The following is a 16329-nucleotide window of genomic DNA, read 5'->3' as shown; positions in this document are numbered from 1 at the left end:
TTGGCTCACGTTTATAAATTTTACTACATATATGTATGTTATGGAAATTTGAGCTTTCACATGTATGCGTTTTCAAACTTTCCAATTTGGAGATTTCATCAAGCTTTAAGCTTTAAAATATCAATATTTCTCTATTTCGTGTGCCCTTAAACTTAAAGCTTTCACTTCAATCAAACTCTCAAAGCTCTCAAAGTCATAAAAAATAGTTCATAGCAAAGCTTTAAATACTTGCGAATCATAGGTTTTGTAGTTTTACGTAACTTGATCTTTCATCTATTCGATTTTTTATTTTCATAATAATTCAAATGATATATAATAAATAAAGTATAATACTTTATTTTGTGAAATTATTATTTTTGTGAAACGAAAGCAAACTTAAAGCTGTTCGATAAACTGTGAAAGCTTTCACTGAGCGTATAAAGCTTATGAGACTTGCTAATGAAAAGCTCGTGGAAGAATTGATATTTCATAGAAAATTATTCGTCAGATGTCTAACAGTAGTTGAGTCGTCTAACAAAGAAAAGTCGAATTTTAATGGTTTTAGTGAACCCTCTTTGAAAAGTCTGACTGTTTATTTCTCACAATTTCAAATCAGAAATCATAGCATGCATACATATTTACTAAGTAGAAATGTAGGCGTTTGTGTTTTCAACATGTGAGAAACAAATCCGTTAATACGCCTAAAAGCAAGCTACCGAAATTTCACACTTTCGTCCTTTGTTTCGATTTTTTTCTTTCTTTCCGTTTGTTTTGCCATGCAAAACGAAATGCGTTTTTTAATTAACTGTCATTAGCATTTTTTTCGCTGCCGTCATTCACTTACATTTCCTTCTTTTGTGCCCTTTATCCAATCGCAAATAACACAAAGCTCACACATGCGAATACACATACATTCAAATTCAACCTTTTACACTTTTCCTTTTCATATTTCCGTCACAGCCAAAAAAAGCGGCGTCACTGCTAATGGCTGCTGCGTGTTACTAAGTATTGCAACTAATTATGCCACGTGGGAGTGTCAGAGCGAAAGTTGTAACACTGTTTGTGTGTGTGTGTTTGTGAGTTCGCGCCTTTCATTAATTATTTTGAATTATGATTACGTTTATTATGGCATCAAAGGATTAACTCTCCAACGTCACTAACATTTAAATGCGCGCGCACACACAATGAAATACCGTCTCATTAGTGGGTTATTGTAATTGTTTTTAATCCAGCGTAAAGGCTAATAGACAGACATACATATGTAGCAATGTATAATTTTCGCTCGCATAAATGCTAATAATCTGCTGGCTTTGTGTTGAGAATCGATTTTCATGTGAAAAGCTGTCATTATCTGCATTAATAACAAGTAAATTTGTGTGGTTTTGTATACTTTTAGGCGCATTTCCATATTACAATGTAGCTTAATTCTGTTTTTTTTTTTAAGAGCTTTAGTAAATAATGCTTGCAATATATTGTTTCAAAACGAGAAATTCCAATAGAAAGCCTTAAATCTAACTAATAACTAATAAACTTCCCTTAGCATACTTTTAGCTGCATCAGGCATCGTTTGAATTAAACAAGAGTATCAATTTTAAAGACTTCATCTAAAAAGGAGTAAATATTCAATTCGTATTTAAGCCAGTTTACTTCGAGGTTCAAAATGTATACTCCTTAAATTCCTAACATACTTTTAGTTGCCTTAATAATTGAAAATTCCACATCAAATCTCGAGCTTATCTTGTGAGTCACTTATTTAGTTAGCATACCTTTAGGTGCTTGATTTAATATTTTTCTTAAATTTTTTTAATTTTATGGAGAGGAAATTGAAAAAAAAGTTTAATATTTACAGTTGAACTTCCATAACTCGAACTGCTATAACTTGAAGTTCTCCATAACTCGAACCCTTGAATTGGCAATAAAAGTAAAATTTCATACAAATTACCTTCCGTAACTCGAGAATTTCTCTAACTCGAAGATTTTTTGCGGATTATGGTGATTCGAGTTAGAGAAGTTCAACTGTATTTTGCATCAGAGAATGAATATCGAGTCCACTCGATAAATATTAGAATTTCGTAATAATTGCCCACTTTGAAGATCTAAGCTTCTGAGTTTTGCTTGTGTGATTACTTAAAAATATTTTTTCCCACACATAATGGAATGAGAGCCCGTAGAAAAGTAATATCATTTCAGAATAATGATATTTATTGAAATCGTTGCAATCGTTGCATAATTTTAGGCGCTTGGGCGGGAATTGTAAATTATATTAGGTCTACGACTTTGCATCCGCCGTTTTCCAATATATGTCTCTAGGGTCAAGCACTGGTGGATTAAATCGATTTTTTTATATCGATCTTGGACATTTGTGTCAACATTAACCCAACAAAATATTTGTAGAGATCTGTTGGCATCCCAAACTTATTCTCAACTGAAAATGTCACTTTTTGAGCCGAATTCTCGACGTTTGCGGAAATGTCTCTAGGGTCAAGCACTGGTCGATTAAATCGTTTTATATCGATCTTGGACATTTGTGTCAACATTAACCCAACAAAATATTTGGAAAGATCTGTTTGCATCACAAACTTATTCTCAACTGAAGATGTCACTTTTTGAGCCGAATTCGCGACATTTGCGGGAAATTTTGCTTTTCTTTTTTAATTCCAAGAAAAGTTCAGACGCACTTTGACATTTGTAACATCGACATTTGTAACCGTTTTATACAAAAAAAACTTAAATTTACAAAAAAACGGCGGAAGCAAAGTTGTAGACCTAATACTAACTTCTCAAACTGGAGTCTCGAATGTAAAACAGGAAGCTTAAATAATAGATTTTAGTATTAATATGATATGAAAAACGAATTTATTCTCTAGCATACTTTTAGGTGTCACTAAGAAAAGCGTTGAAAGCTGTTTAGAAAATATTTTAAAACACAATATAACATTCTGAATTCATCATTTTACAGCAAATTATCATTATTAAGTCTCGAAAATAGCTAAAGTTCAAAAGCTTATATTTTTTTGTGCATAATTTTAGGCTTATAAAGCTCCAAAAGCTTCAATTAAAATAACTTCCACCAACAGCAAGCGCTAAATGCCTTAGTCAAAAGCACGTTACACATTTGCAGTTTTAAAAGCTTTTCTATTTTAAAGCCTTTCTATTTAAAAGCTCATCAATAATTGAAGCTTTTTTAAATAACTAAATTTCGTCTAATTTAATTATCAGCACTCTAAAGGATTTATTTTCGGCTTATATACGCAGTATTTACGCTTTGTTTATAACTGTCGCTATAGCTAGTTGTAACTTCAATCTTAATATCGCAGCTAATTTTGAGCTTTTCCGTTATTTGTATTTTTCTAATACTGTAATTTAATTTTTTTCTGAGTATTTTTATATTGCAAGGTTTATTATATTAATAGTAAACTAAATTTAGGATTTCTTTTATATTTTATGTCTTCTACTATTTGCTTTCGCCATTTTTTAATTTATTTTTAATAAAATTATGACTTTTTATTATTATTTTATTTATTTCTTGCAATTCGAGTTTTTTTATGCAAAAACGTTTTAATATTTCTTAAATATCTTCACTACTACTTTAGAAATGTACTTTTTATGCTATTTGCTCAATTTTTAAAATTTACACAATTCTTAAGTCAACGCTTAGACGACTAATTATTTTCGTGTATTTATTTGTTTTTAATTGAAAATAGATTTTATGCAAATTAAAATTGTATAATCATTTTGAGAGTATGCGCGAAATAAATCTTAATTCATTTGAATTAAAAAACAATTATAATATAGTATGCTTTTAGGCGTTAGCACTTTGACTGTTCTTTTAAGCAGTTTTATTTTCCATATCTGCCTTTTTTTCTTTTCAAAACAACATTTAAATTTATTAAAACAGCTAACATTTTCAAAAATAATTTCATTTTATTTTGTTTAGTTACGCTTTGCCTACTTTTTGGCGTGCAAATGTCTGCTATTGTTGCTTTTGTATTTATTTCACAACCATAAAAATTTGTAATTTTCGACTTCACTGTTATTGTATGTAATTTTGATTATGCGCTGCCCAAATGGTATTGTATAAATCCAAAAATATTGAAAAAAAAAATCATAAGAAGTAAACGCAAGTTTTGAGCATACTTTCAGGCGCTTTTGTTTTCTCTGCACTACTAGTATTCAAATGAAATTAATCAATATTAAAGCATTTTCGTAACTTTATTGCTGTTGCATATCACTACCACCGCCATTTCCAAGTCCAGCTTTCGATTCCGGCGGCACCTAAATGGGAAAGAGAGTGAACAGTGTAATGCTAAGTAAATAAAAATATTTTTTTTTTATAAATATTAACAACAACAATAATACTTCATTAGGTTCCATAAAAATATATACGATTTCATAAATATATGTTTGCAAAAAGTAGAAAAAACGTGTAGATTGCGTAGCAAAATAAAGTAACTAAAAAGCTATATAGCATACTTTTAGGCGCATAAATAGTTCAAAACCACTGAAAGTGTTAAAAGTTGGCGAAACGTAACAACAATAATTAATATTTAAAGTCATAGGTAAGCTTCTTAAGCAAAATCAGCTAAATAAAATATATTTAGGTTAGGTTCATATTTATTTAAATACTTTTTTGAGGTTATTTGTATTATCTGATATGCATATGTGCCGGTATGAAATGCATGTTTGTAAGCTTTTACGCAGTCTATAATGCTTGTGCTTGTGTATATTTTTGTCTAATGAAAAAAGCTTTTAAAATCACATAAAGCTTTTTTACAAATCACAGTACAGAAAATCAGTCACATTAAAGCTTAGTTTGGTCAAAAAGTAAAGTTTAAAAGTTGTTAGAAATGATTAAAAATAAATTTTTCATTATTTTAAGTTACATTTATTTGAAATGTCATTATATGCCAATATGCTGAGTATATATTCGGGAATATCGTGGGAAAAGTTCTTAGTTCGATGATATATAAAATGTTGAGTTCTGTAAGTTAAATAGTTTCCTTATCCTAAAAGCTCAGCAAGCTTTATGCTTACTTTATCAAATTTCATCGTCATACACAGCATAATTTACAGTAATAGTAGATATGAGACACCTTTTCGATCCTAGGACTATACTGTTTCACTTGGGATCGAATAGAATTGCTAGATTAATTAAATGGACCATTAAAAAAAGACTAGACTAACTACACTGCTTCTAAAAATATGTTGCTTTTTGAGCTTTGAAGTTTTTATAGCGGAAGCATGATAATAGTGGTGAAGAAATTTATCGTCTACCTAATCCATGCATACTCAGACTGTTCAGGCTCAGAGATACTCAAAAAGATTTGGGAATCGTCACTTATGTTTGCGGCCAGCCCTGGTATGATTTCTTCTTGTGGATTATAAAAAAGTATTTTTTATCCTATTTATTATTATTTTGAGTAGTAATCCTGAGATTTTTCTTCATAGTTGATTGCTCAAAAAACCGAAAGAACTTTACAAATGCCATCTGTGTATTAAAATCGAGTAGTCGGGTTCTGATACTATGACGAGATTCAATAAACGTCTTTCTAAGAAATCTGACAGCGATAAAATATTCAGCGAACGAAGTGAATTGACTTTTAGGATGTGAAACAAAGTAGTTCTTCATATCTGTAGTACGAATAAATCTTGAATGTTTGAAGTGGATTATAAAAAAGTATTTTTTAACCTATTTATTCTTATTTTAAGTAGTAATCCTGAGATTTTTCTTCGTAGTTGATTGCTCAAAAAACCGAAAGAACTTTACAAATGCCATATGTGTATTAAAATCGAGTAGTAAGGTTCTGATACTATAACGAGAGTCGATAAAAGTCTTTCTAAAAAATCTGACAGCGACAAAATATTCAGCGAACGAAGCGAATTGAATTTTAGGATGTTAAACAAAGTAGTTCTTCATATCTGTAGTACGAATAAATGTTGATTTTTTCTTACAGAGATTCTCTCCTTCTTAAGTTCTTTTTTATTACATTCATTTATGTCATAAAAAACTTGCTTGAAAAAAATACAAAACCATAGACACCACATATAGTAATTCTATGTACTTAAAAATAAGCGTCGCAAGACACATTGAAACATACATATGTACTTCGAAATATAACAACAACAAAAAAAAACATCGACTGACACCAAAATATACAACGAGTATGAGACATTTATTAAAAACAATCAGCACTGATTAAAATAATTTCCGATACCTTAAATAATGTATCTCACATACAAGATACCAATCGTGTTGTTTCTATATTGGGTATGTGTGTTCGCGTTGAACACGTTCGCATAACTGCACGTTTAAATGTTTACATAGAGACTGTGAAAGTCTAAGAAATCCGCGGAATCTGTTTGATTACTCAGTTGTTGCTCAAGCTGGATACGGATACGTGATTTCAAGGTTATGAAACGATTGTGAGAGGAGAAATTAAAGTGAGTAGAGGTTATTTAAAGGGAAATAATAATCAACAACAGTTAAAATGAACATTAAATGAAGAAGAAATTTAGAAAAACTTGAAATTAAAAATATTTGAAATAAAATAAGAATTTAAAATTAAAAAAAAAAATTAAAATTGAGAAAATATTTTTGAGTGCAAAAGTGTGAAAGACAGAGAGACAGAGTTAAAAACAAAGATAGACAAAAATAGTTAGATAGACGAAAAGAGTGACAGGAATAGCAGTTGTAGTTGTAGTATTAAAAGTAGTGTGACAAGAAAGAGGGAGAAACAGTTATTATTTTATTTAAAAGTGTTAGACCAAAAGTGTTATTGCTTGTTAAGGAGTTTGGTATAAAAGTTAGCAAAGGGTAAATTTAATTTATATATTATTTACAAATAAATAAGCGCATCATCGTTTAAAGCAAAATTTGAGTGAGAGAAAATATTTTACAACGAAACTAAAGAAAGAAAAAATTATCTAAAAATCTAATTGCAACCACAAAACTCACCAGCTTCTTAAAACAATCCTCGAAGAAACTCGTCATTGAGCGATAGAGATGTCGCTTAACACCCGACAGTGTATGTCCTTCATCGGGATAGATTTGTTGCTTGTAGAGTACACCCTTATTGGTGAGCGCACGCGCTAAAACCATCGATTGTTGCACATGCACATTATCATCGGCGGTGCCATGCACCAAAAGGAATTGACGATCACGCAAATTATCCACATACTTGGAGAGATCACCCTCCTCGTAGCCCTTATAGTTGTCAGTCACATTCGGGAAGCTTAGATAGCGCTCAGCGTATGTGGAATCTGTGGGCGGGGGAGAAAATAGTGCATATTTTTTAAAGAAGAAAGTAAATGTCTTAAATTTTTTTATATAGAATTAAGTTGAGTCGTTATTGAGTGGTCCAAAATATTTAAAAATTCTTCCAAAAAATGTATTGCAAGTTATATGTTATATAATTGTACTCGAGTTGTTAAATAGTGTTCAAAAAAATAAATTTAATGTCCCAAAAATTTTTAACACTGTCCCAAAAAATGTATACCACCTGAACAATACAATACTATAACAATTAATATTAAAATGCAAAATATATACTACAAGCTTTACAAAATAGTATCAGGTGTCCCACAATATTTTCAATTGTCCCAAAGCTGTATAATCAGTTTTATGTTATATAATAATTATAGTTGAGTTATTAAATAGTTATATAATAATTATAGTTGAGTTATTAAATAGTATCCCAAAATTTTGTTTTATACTGTCCAGAAAATATGTAATGTCCCAAAATTGTTTATGCTGTCCCAAAAAATGTAAAACACTCATAATATTATAAATAATGTTGAAACGTAAAATATAAACTATAAGCCTTAAAATATACTGAAAATCGAGTGTTCCAAAAATTTTCAAATTGTCCCAAAATTTCAAAACTACTCAAAAATTGTCGCAAGTTTAATGAAATAAAAACGTAAATACTTTTTTAAAGCTTCTAACGAGTGTCTCAAAAGAAAGTTTGATATAATAAACAGTTTATTCTTATATGGAATGTCCCAAAAATTATGGAATGTTTAAATTTAGTAACGTATGTTTATTATTATTAAAGCTTAGAGACGGAACCGTGCGGTTTCATATCTCAAACTATGAAGTATCAATTCTAAACATCCGAAAAAGTGCAAAAATTTTCAAATAACATTATAATGGTCATTGTTTTTTTGGAAATTTGTGATAAATGGTATTTTGGGACACTTTTCGGCTGTATTATTTACTCCCAATTTTTTTATTTTTACTTTTAAACATATTTTTTAGAGGAGTTAGCTATTAGTGTTGCTTAGAGCCATATTTTGTTGGAAAATGTATCCAAAAACTTAGTAAGAATATTTCTTAATACTATTTTCATTTAGAAAAGGATGTCCCATACCGGATATTCCCTCTTTATTTTGTCATTTTTAGATGGTACTATATTGTTGATGTAGAGAAATATATCTAAAAACGTAATTTTAATTGTCCCAAAAGTGTCCCAAAATTTTAAAATAATAGCTAACTGTTAGATTTTTGTTCTGCCACTGAAACTACTTTGAAATACTTGTAAAATATAATTTAAGTTTATAACAATTATCCCAAAATTCGTATAACACCTAAATTTAATTCATAAAGAAAACCAATTCTAAAAATAAATTGGAGACTGTTGGAATTATTTATTTCTTAATTTTCTAATTGCCGCTTGCACGAAAGTCCGCTAAAATTAAATAGTTTTGCCTTCTTTATAAGCATCATAACTTCATCCACTTCTGCCCTTACTACTTACCATAAAGCTTCCAATTCGTCACCGGCGACACACTGATGCCGCATTGAAATATTGACTGTGTGCCCGCCAAAGCCAGCGCGGCCGTGTAGCCGCCATAACTCCAACCCCACACGCCCATGCGTCGACCGTCGATAAAATGCAAATTGTCACGCAAATATTCACTAACTTCCAGCTGGTCGGACACCTCAACCGAACCGAGACGCTTGTAGATCTCATGCAATAGCTGATAACCCTGTCCGGATGAGCCACGCCCATCAATTTCAATCACTATATAATCTTTTGTCCCCGATAAATAAGTATTCCAATCGATGTGCCACTTATCCGTCACCAGCTGTGTACCCGGACCCGAGTATACGTGCAGTATTGTCGGATAACGTGTGATCTCATCTTCGCGCAGCACTGGCGGTAAATATAGACGCACCTGTGCATGATAACCACCCGAGATCATGACCGGGAAGGTTTTCACCTGCGGCAGTGCGGTACGCAACATCTTCTCCTTCAAACGCGTATTATTCTGCACAGTCAGAAGCAGTTCCATGGGCTCACTTTTCTTCGGTAACAATTTCTTGCTGTGCTCGTCGGCATAGAAGCCGGTCAATGCGTAAACGCTGGTGGTCGGCACCACTGGACCCAAACATTCGATGAGCACATAACGCGCCTGCAGTGCCAACGGGAATTTCGCGGTGTGATAGAGACATTCATTGTGCTCGGGGTGTGCGTGTGACGCCTTCGGGTGTTTGGGGTGTTCCGGCGACAGCGTGGGTGGTGGTAGCGTTTGACGCTCTTCCGAGTCTTCCCAGTCGTCATCCCAAGCGGTCACTAGTTTCGGTGGCGGTTTGGTGTGGCCCTCGGTGCCCTGATAGCTGCTGCGCAATTGCGTCGGACAGGTCAAACAGTCGGGCAGCTGATGTGCTGAGCCGTGTCGTGGTGGCAAAGCGGACACGCGATAAAGGTGCTGTTGCCCCGGCAGGCGTTCCGGTGTGCCAAGGAAGTAACTGTTGTGGGAGGGTAGAAATAAAGCGCGTGTTTGAGTGCGGATAACGCAAAGCTTAGCTGGTAAATTCCATAAATTCTATTGAGTAATCGAGTACTTACATCCAATTATTCAGCTGATCCCAATGTAGCAACTCATTCACCTCGTATTGGCCGTGCGTTAGTGGGAGTACGCGTTTTTTGGCAACATGCACGTGCACAATATGCCGGAAGTAACCTGGTGAATGGTAAATAAATCAAAAATTTGGTATACACTTTTGTTTTTTTTGCTTTGTGGAAAATCGGGGAAAAATTATGAAAGCAAAACGGATGTGTGCTGTGTGTGTGGTGGCATTTTCAAACTCACCGGAAGCACCGTCACGCAATGGCGATATGGCAACATAGGATGTTGCATTCGCTGCAAACAATGGCACCGATACTGTGTCCACCCAACCGCGTCCGTCGCCGCTCACACGATGCGTCTGCATTGGTCGCGAACATTATTCCATCATACATAATATAGAGTGGAGTGCAGGCGGGATGGCAAGTAATAAATAAAATAAATCGCCGGGATAAGCTTCAGTAGCATTATATTTTGATAAATTACACTTAACAACGAGTGACACTAAAACTAACATAGGCACACATTCTGTTATGGGAGTACTGGAGTACTTCCATTCATATACCCTCTAGGAAATTCGAACAGGTTGCTAAGCAATCCAATTTATTTGGATTAGTGTTCTACCCAAATCTCCCTTCTTAGATGGATTTTTAATATTTTCGTGATAGGTTAAGATCCACAGATCCACTTGAGAGTATGCTAAATAGTAAATCCAAGACATTGCCTACTATCTCGAGAAAATTAAAGGTGATAAATACTTCCTTAATTCATACTCGATGTTTGCTAGAATGGCAATAAACTTCTTAATTCCTATATACCAGCAAAACTGGTACTATTTTATTGGAGATTACCTTAAAGGTTCCCTACCCTGTGCTTGAAAAATATTGTCTAAAACAATCCTTGAAAAATTCTCAGATTTTATATGAACAAGTAGTCTTCTCTCACCTAAACAATGACGTGAAACTTGTAGTCCTCTAAGTGTCGAATCTGCTTAATAAATATTTTATAAAAGTGGATTCAGTTCTTATAAATTCTTTCATAAACGATCCTTATGTAACTATTATTTAAAACAAAAATTTTCTTTCAATAAATTTTTCTACTCTTAAAAATAGATATTTTGAATAAAATTCAACCACATTTTCCTAGAGGGTGCACTCTGCTTATGACTTTATCACTTAGCACTCACTCTCTATCACTCTCTCTCTTGCTTTTTTCACTCTCTAACGCTCTATTATTCTGCATTTCTACTTACCTCAACGCACATAAACAATGGACTCTTACAGATGCTGACCACCGAGATATTCTGTGGACGATTCAACCAAACCACACAGATTTCCGTTTCACTCACCCAACTGGCGCTGCTAAAGTAGTGATCTCTATGCAATAGAATCAGTCACAATTTGAGTTGAAAGCATGGAAAAAAGAAATAAACAAAATGTTTATGAGTATTAGGGAGAGTTTATGAGTATAACTCAATGCATGCAGTGAAGAAATATCTATACAATTTATTTTGATTAGTTTATAGTTAGTTATGCACAGAGAAGTGCTCAAATCTTGATTGATTACTTTATGAGACATTTCCCGAGATGGCTAAGCAAGTGCGCATGAATTCGTTTAGTTTATGGGAATTTATAAGTAGATAGCATTGCCATACAAAATATAAAATTGCATTCTAAAGAAAGAAATAGTAATTAGAACTAAATAGACTTAAATTCGTTTGCATAACAAGCTCGTGGAGTGTACAGTAAAGTAGTTTGTTTTATTTTTTGTTAAGGAGAGGGATAAGGCTTCTCTGAAGTTTCTCTCCCTTATCTCCAAATATAATATATAAACTTTTCAAGGTTCATAACCTTTGTTTTTCTTGTCTGGCCTGACATTTTATTAAGGCGATAAATATTTTTTGCATAACTATTTACTTCTGATATATATTTACTATATTTTTATCAACTTACTCATTTATTAATACTTGCGGTGGTTGTAGATCTCTTATCTGAATATCTTCCGGATTTTGTATATCAGCCACGCGTAGCTTGGCGATGGGATTTTGTGTGCCTGGTTTTGGATATCTGCAATTGTAATTTAGGAAATAAATTGGTTAGATTGATACTAAGTTGTAACACTTGCGAGGCACTTAGAAATAAGTCTTTAGTTGTACTTTTTCCTAAACGCTATCTATTTTCAAACCGCTCTAAACTATGTGTGCCAGAGAGGGGTACATGTGATTACGATTACATGTCAATTATCTGGTAATTGAATATATACATATGTGATTACGATAACTTTTCAATTATCTGGTAATTGAATATATATGTGATTACGATTACATTTATCTGGTAATTGAATATATATGTGATTACGATTACATTTCTATTACCTGGTAATTGAATATATATGTGATTACTATTAAATTTCAATTATCTGGTAATTGAATATATATGTGATTACGATTACATTTATCTGGTAATTAAATATATATATGATTACCATTACATTTCAATTATCTGGTAATTGAATATATATGTGATTACTATTACATTTCAATTATCTGGTAATTGAATATTTATGTGATTACTATTACATTTCAATTATCTGGTAATTGAATATATATGTGATTACGATTACATTTATATTACCTGGTAATTGAATATATGATTACCATAACATTTCAATTATCTGGTAATTGAATATATGATTACCATTACATTTCAATTACTTGGTTATTAATTATTACAATTGCATTTCAATTACCTGGTAATGGTATTGTAATTTGTCAGTCATTTTGTCAATGTGATTACTTTCAGTATAATACTGTATGTTACTATTACATTTGTATATACAAATTGAGACTTGAAATGATGACTGCTTTCAAATTACTGTAATCTTATGGTATCGTACAATTATAATCGTACAATTACTTTGAAAAAGTTGAATATTACAATTGTTGTAATTAAAATTTTCATATTGATTACATCATTTGTAATTATTATTTCTTTACTGTAATCTTAAATTAGTAATGTTAATGATTTTGATTACAATTACTACAATTGTAATCATTATTTTTTAATCGGAATAATATTTTAATGCTGGCTGTGATAGTAGTCGTATATGAACAAATTTTTGGAATTATTGGTATTTAAATTACTGTAATCATGAAGTAATCAAAATGTACTTTGTCATTTTAAGGCAGTATGAATGTATTTATGAGGTAGAACATTTCTTTCTATTGCTCGAAATATATTTTCCTTGATATTGTTTTGAACATAGCTGTGTCAGATTAAGTCCACGAATACCCAATTTGACCTTTGGCACAACTAAATGTCACAGCAAATTAGAAAATAATCAGCAATGATAATTACACAAGTGTACCAGGTCAACTTTTGGCAGATAAGAACGATTCTTAACTATATTTGATATGCTGAATTCGAATATGCATTTAGTTTTTTAAGATTGATTCTAGTTTCCGAGTTCTCGCATGATAGCACCATTGTGCTGTTACAAGCACAGTTTGCAAGCACAGTAATTAAATACCGATTGAGGAAAATTCTCCCAATCTTACAGGCACTGCTTGATAAGTCATTTCAACTGTAGCAGTAAAATAAAATAAGTGATTAGAGCAAATAAAAATGCAGAGACAGTGTTGCAAAGTTGATTCAAAGTGTTTTTGTTACGTTTGTGGTAGTTATATGATTAGGAATGCTACGAAACAATGCGGAAGATCCTATGCTTCATCAAATACAATGATCATAAATGGAAAATATGTGGCAATCTAAAGGTTTAAACATTGATTCCAATTAAATCGAAAACACTTATTTTTTATATTATTTCAACAGGTAATTGGTATCTTAACTGGGATGCAATCTGGATTCACCAAATTTTGCTGCTTTTTATGCTTGTGGGATAGCCGCGCAACTGAACATCATTATGTGAGAAAAGAATGGCAAAGTCGTACTCAATATGAGCCTGGACAGCAAAACGTCTCCGCTGAACCACTTGTAAATCCACAAGACATTTTCCTGCCACCTCTTCACATTAAACTAGGCCTTATAAAGAACTTCATCAAAGCATTAAACCGTGAAGGACCGGCTTTTCAGTATTTAGTTAAGTTGTTTCCTAAATTGTCATATGCAAAAATCAAAGCAGGAATATTTATCGGACCTGATATTAGAAAATTAATGGCTGATAAAAAATTTACAAAATGTTTATCGCCCGATGAAGCAGTCGCATGGGGATCTTTTCAAAATATCGTTCACCACTTTCTTGGTAATCACAAATGCCCTAATTTTAAGGAAACTATTGGCGATATGTTGCAAAATTATCGAAAAATTGGAGCTAGAATGTCTCTAAAGATCCATTTTCTGCATTCCCATCTCAATTTTTTTCTCGAAAACTGGGGTGATACGAGCGACGAACAAGGAGAGCGGCTACACCAAGATCTAGCCAACATTGAAAGAAGATACCAAGGAATTTGGGATGATGGCATGAGGAGCGACTACTGTTGGACTCTAATACGTGAAACAGATACTAAACAATACAAAAGGCAAAGTTGCACCAATCTTCATTTCTGATATGTTACTTTTAAGTTAATAAAATGAATATTATTTGACAAAAATCATAAAAAATTAAATTCTTGATTATCGGAAAGTGAAAATGCTGAATACTAAGAAATTCTTTTAAATAGTAAATTATCTGCTGCTCTCATTCTGAGCTTCATATGCACATATATAAATTCGTAAATATTTCTATGTAATTACACGCATGTGTGTATTTAAATGATTATAGAAAGCCCAAGGCACGTGCTCATTGCATATTTGAACACATTTTGTGGTATTTACCGAGCGACACTATGCACAAAATGTATTTATACACGCACACATATACAAACATACATTCTAGGAAAGTCCAAATGTGTTAAAATATAACTGTTAATGTGCTACCATGCCCGCAAATTATTTGCATTATAAGCATTTTGTTGTCAGAACTCGTAAATACGACACAAATACACAAGCACATTTATATGTGTATGAACAGATATGTGCATACATATAAATATTCTGTAATTAGTGTGTTTGTAGAAAGTCTATTTGTGCAAGTTAAATACAATTCGAGCGTATGTACACCTGTTTAACGCAAATAAATATACAGGCAAATATATAACTAAAGATGTATAAATATGTATGAATGCATATGTATATATCATCGTTATCTGCACCTAAAACTTTGGCACTCACTTATAGAAATGCTGACATAACTCTCACTTAATTGTCATTTAGCATTTTGCTGTAATGTAGCTCATATATGCTCATATACTCATATACGCTTTACAAAGAACAAATTTATAACCTTAGTTTTGCAGCATTCATTGCTTTGTCGTTTACACGTGTCGACATTAAAAGTCACTCATACGCTCTGTCGCACCGCATGGCGCACTTGGCTTTAGTTGTGAGTATTTAGTGCTTTCATAAAGCTAATTAAATACACATACACTTAGTTGCATGGTAATGTGCGAACCCTATGCGCCAGTGGCGTTTACGAAAATACTTTTTGCACATTATACATTTTAGTTATCTTTACTTCTGTTGACGTCGCTTAATATTTCCTGAGTGAGTGGAGTTTTGCTAAAGTTTGCAGTTGGCATTTTCAGTACGTAGGAAGCTGTTGTGCACTTTGTTTTGTTACATTTTATGATATGTTGATATGTTTTGGGTGCAAGAATTTATTTTTATACCTTTTCCAAACAAACAAGTGAAATGTTTAGTAAAAAGTATGTATGAAGCGGATAAAGTCCCATATTAAAAATTCATTTGATTTATTTTAAATAAAAAGAAGAATTAGTTAAGACTTAAGGAAGAAGGATACAAGTTATCGTATTTTAAGTAAAAAAGTAATTAAAATACATAAAAAGAATATGGGTTTAGATATATTTTGATTAAGGATGGGTTAAGCTGGCATAAAGGATAGCGTTGATCTAGTAAAAATCGGAGTGAAGTAATGGAATATCATTTTTTTGAATATATATTTATAATATCATTTTTTGAATCAAAAATGTATTTGAATATGAATATGAGTATAAGTATGAGTAAGCATATAAGTATGAGTATGAGTACATGAGTACATGAGTATGAATACGAACATTCCTGCGAAAATTTAATATATGATAAAAATAATGAATTGTCTTATAAATATGAGTATACTTATATATTTCAATACGAGTACAAGTATAAGTAAGACTATGAATATCAATTTACATAATTTTTTCAGTGGAAATTTAAGTCTGAGTACGAAAGCAATTTCGATAAATTGTTATATTTAAAAAAAAATGAAATATGAGTATATTTAAAAGTCTCAATGTGAGTATGAGTATTATATACTATATACATAACTAAGTGTCAGTATTTACTAATTAATATGAGTCTATATATAAATTTGAGTACAAGTAAGAATGTATATAACAAAGAACACAAATTTAATAAACTTTTTACATAAATATAATAAGGAATAAAT

At 31.9% G+C, this 16329-nt stretch overlaps 1 protein-coding gene across 3 annotated transcripts in view; it reads right to left on the bottom strand.

Moving 5' to 3' along the window:
• Positions 1-1087: 1087 nt before the first annotated feature.
• LOC105219561 (dipeptidyl peptidase 4) overlaps positions 1088-16329 on the bottom strand; it is a 110193-nt gene continuing 94951 nt past the window's right edge. For 2 of the 3 annotated variants that reach the window (XR_008470284.1, XR_008470285.1), the window contains 8 exons: positions 11781-11894; positions 11081-11204; positions 10075-10189; positions 9831-9945; positions 8736-9730; positions 6935-7239; positions 6195-6363; positions 1088-4254 (listed from right to left, as the gene is read on the bottom strand). Coding sequence is in view for 1 of the 3 variants with exons in the window: in XM_054226748.1 (XP_054082723.1) it covers positions 4192-4254; positions 6935-7239; positions 8736-9730; positions 9831-9945; positions 10075-10189; positions 11081-11204; positions 11781-11894 (1831 nt within the window). In the remaining 2 variants the exon portion in view is untranslated. The remainder of the gene's footprint in view (positions 4255-6194; positions 6364-6934; positions 7240-8735; positions 9731-9830; positions 9946-10074; positions 10190-11080; positions 11205-11780; positions 11895-16329) is intronic. The other variant, XM_054226748.1, reaches the window with a different exon arrangement.

Source organism: Zeugodacus cucurbitae, chromosome 3, assembly GCF_028554725.1.
Source record: "Zeugodacus cucurbitae isolate PBARC_wt_2022May chromosome 3, idZeuCucr1.2, whole genome shotgun sequence".
Taxonomy (NCBI): Eukaryota; Metazoa; Arthropoda; class Insecta; order Diptera; family Tephritidae; genus Zeugodacus; species Zeugodacus cucurbitae.
This window is presented reverse-complemented; position numbering and strand designations above follow the sequence as displayed.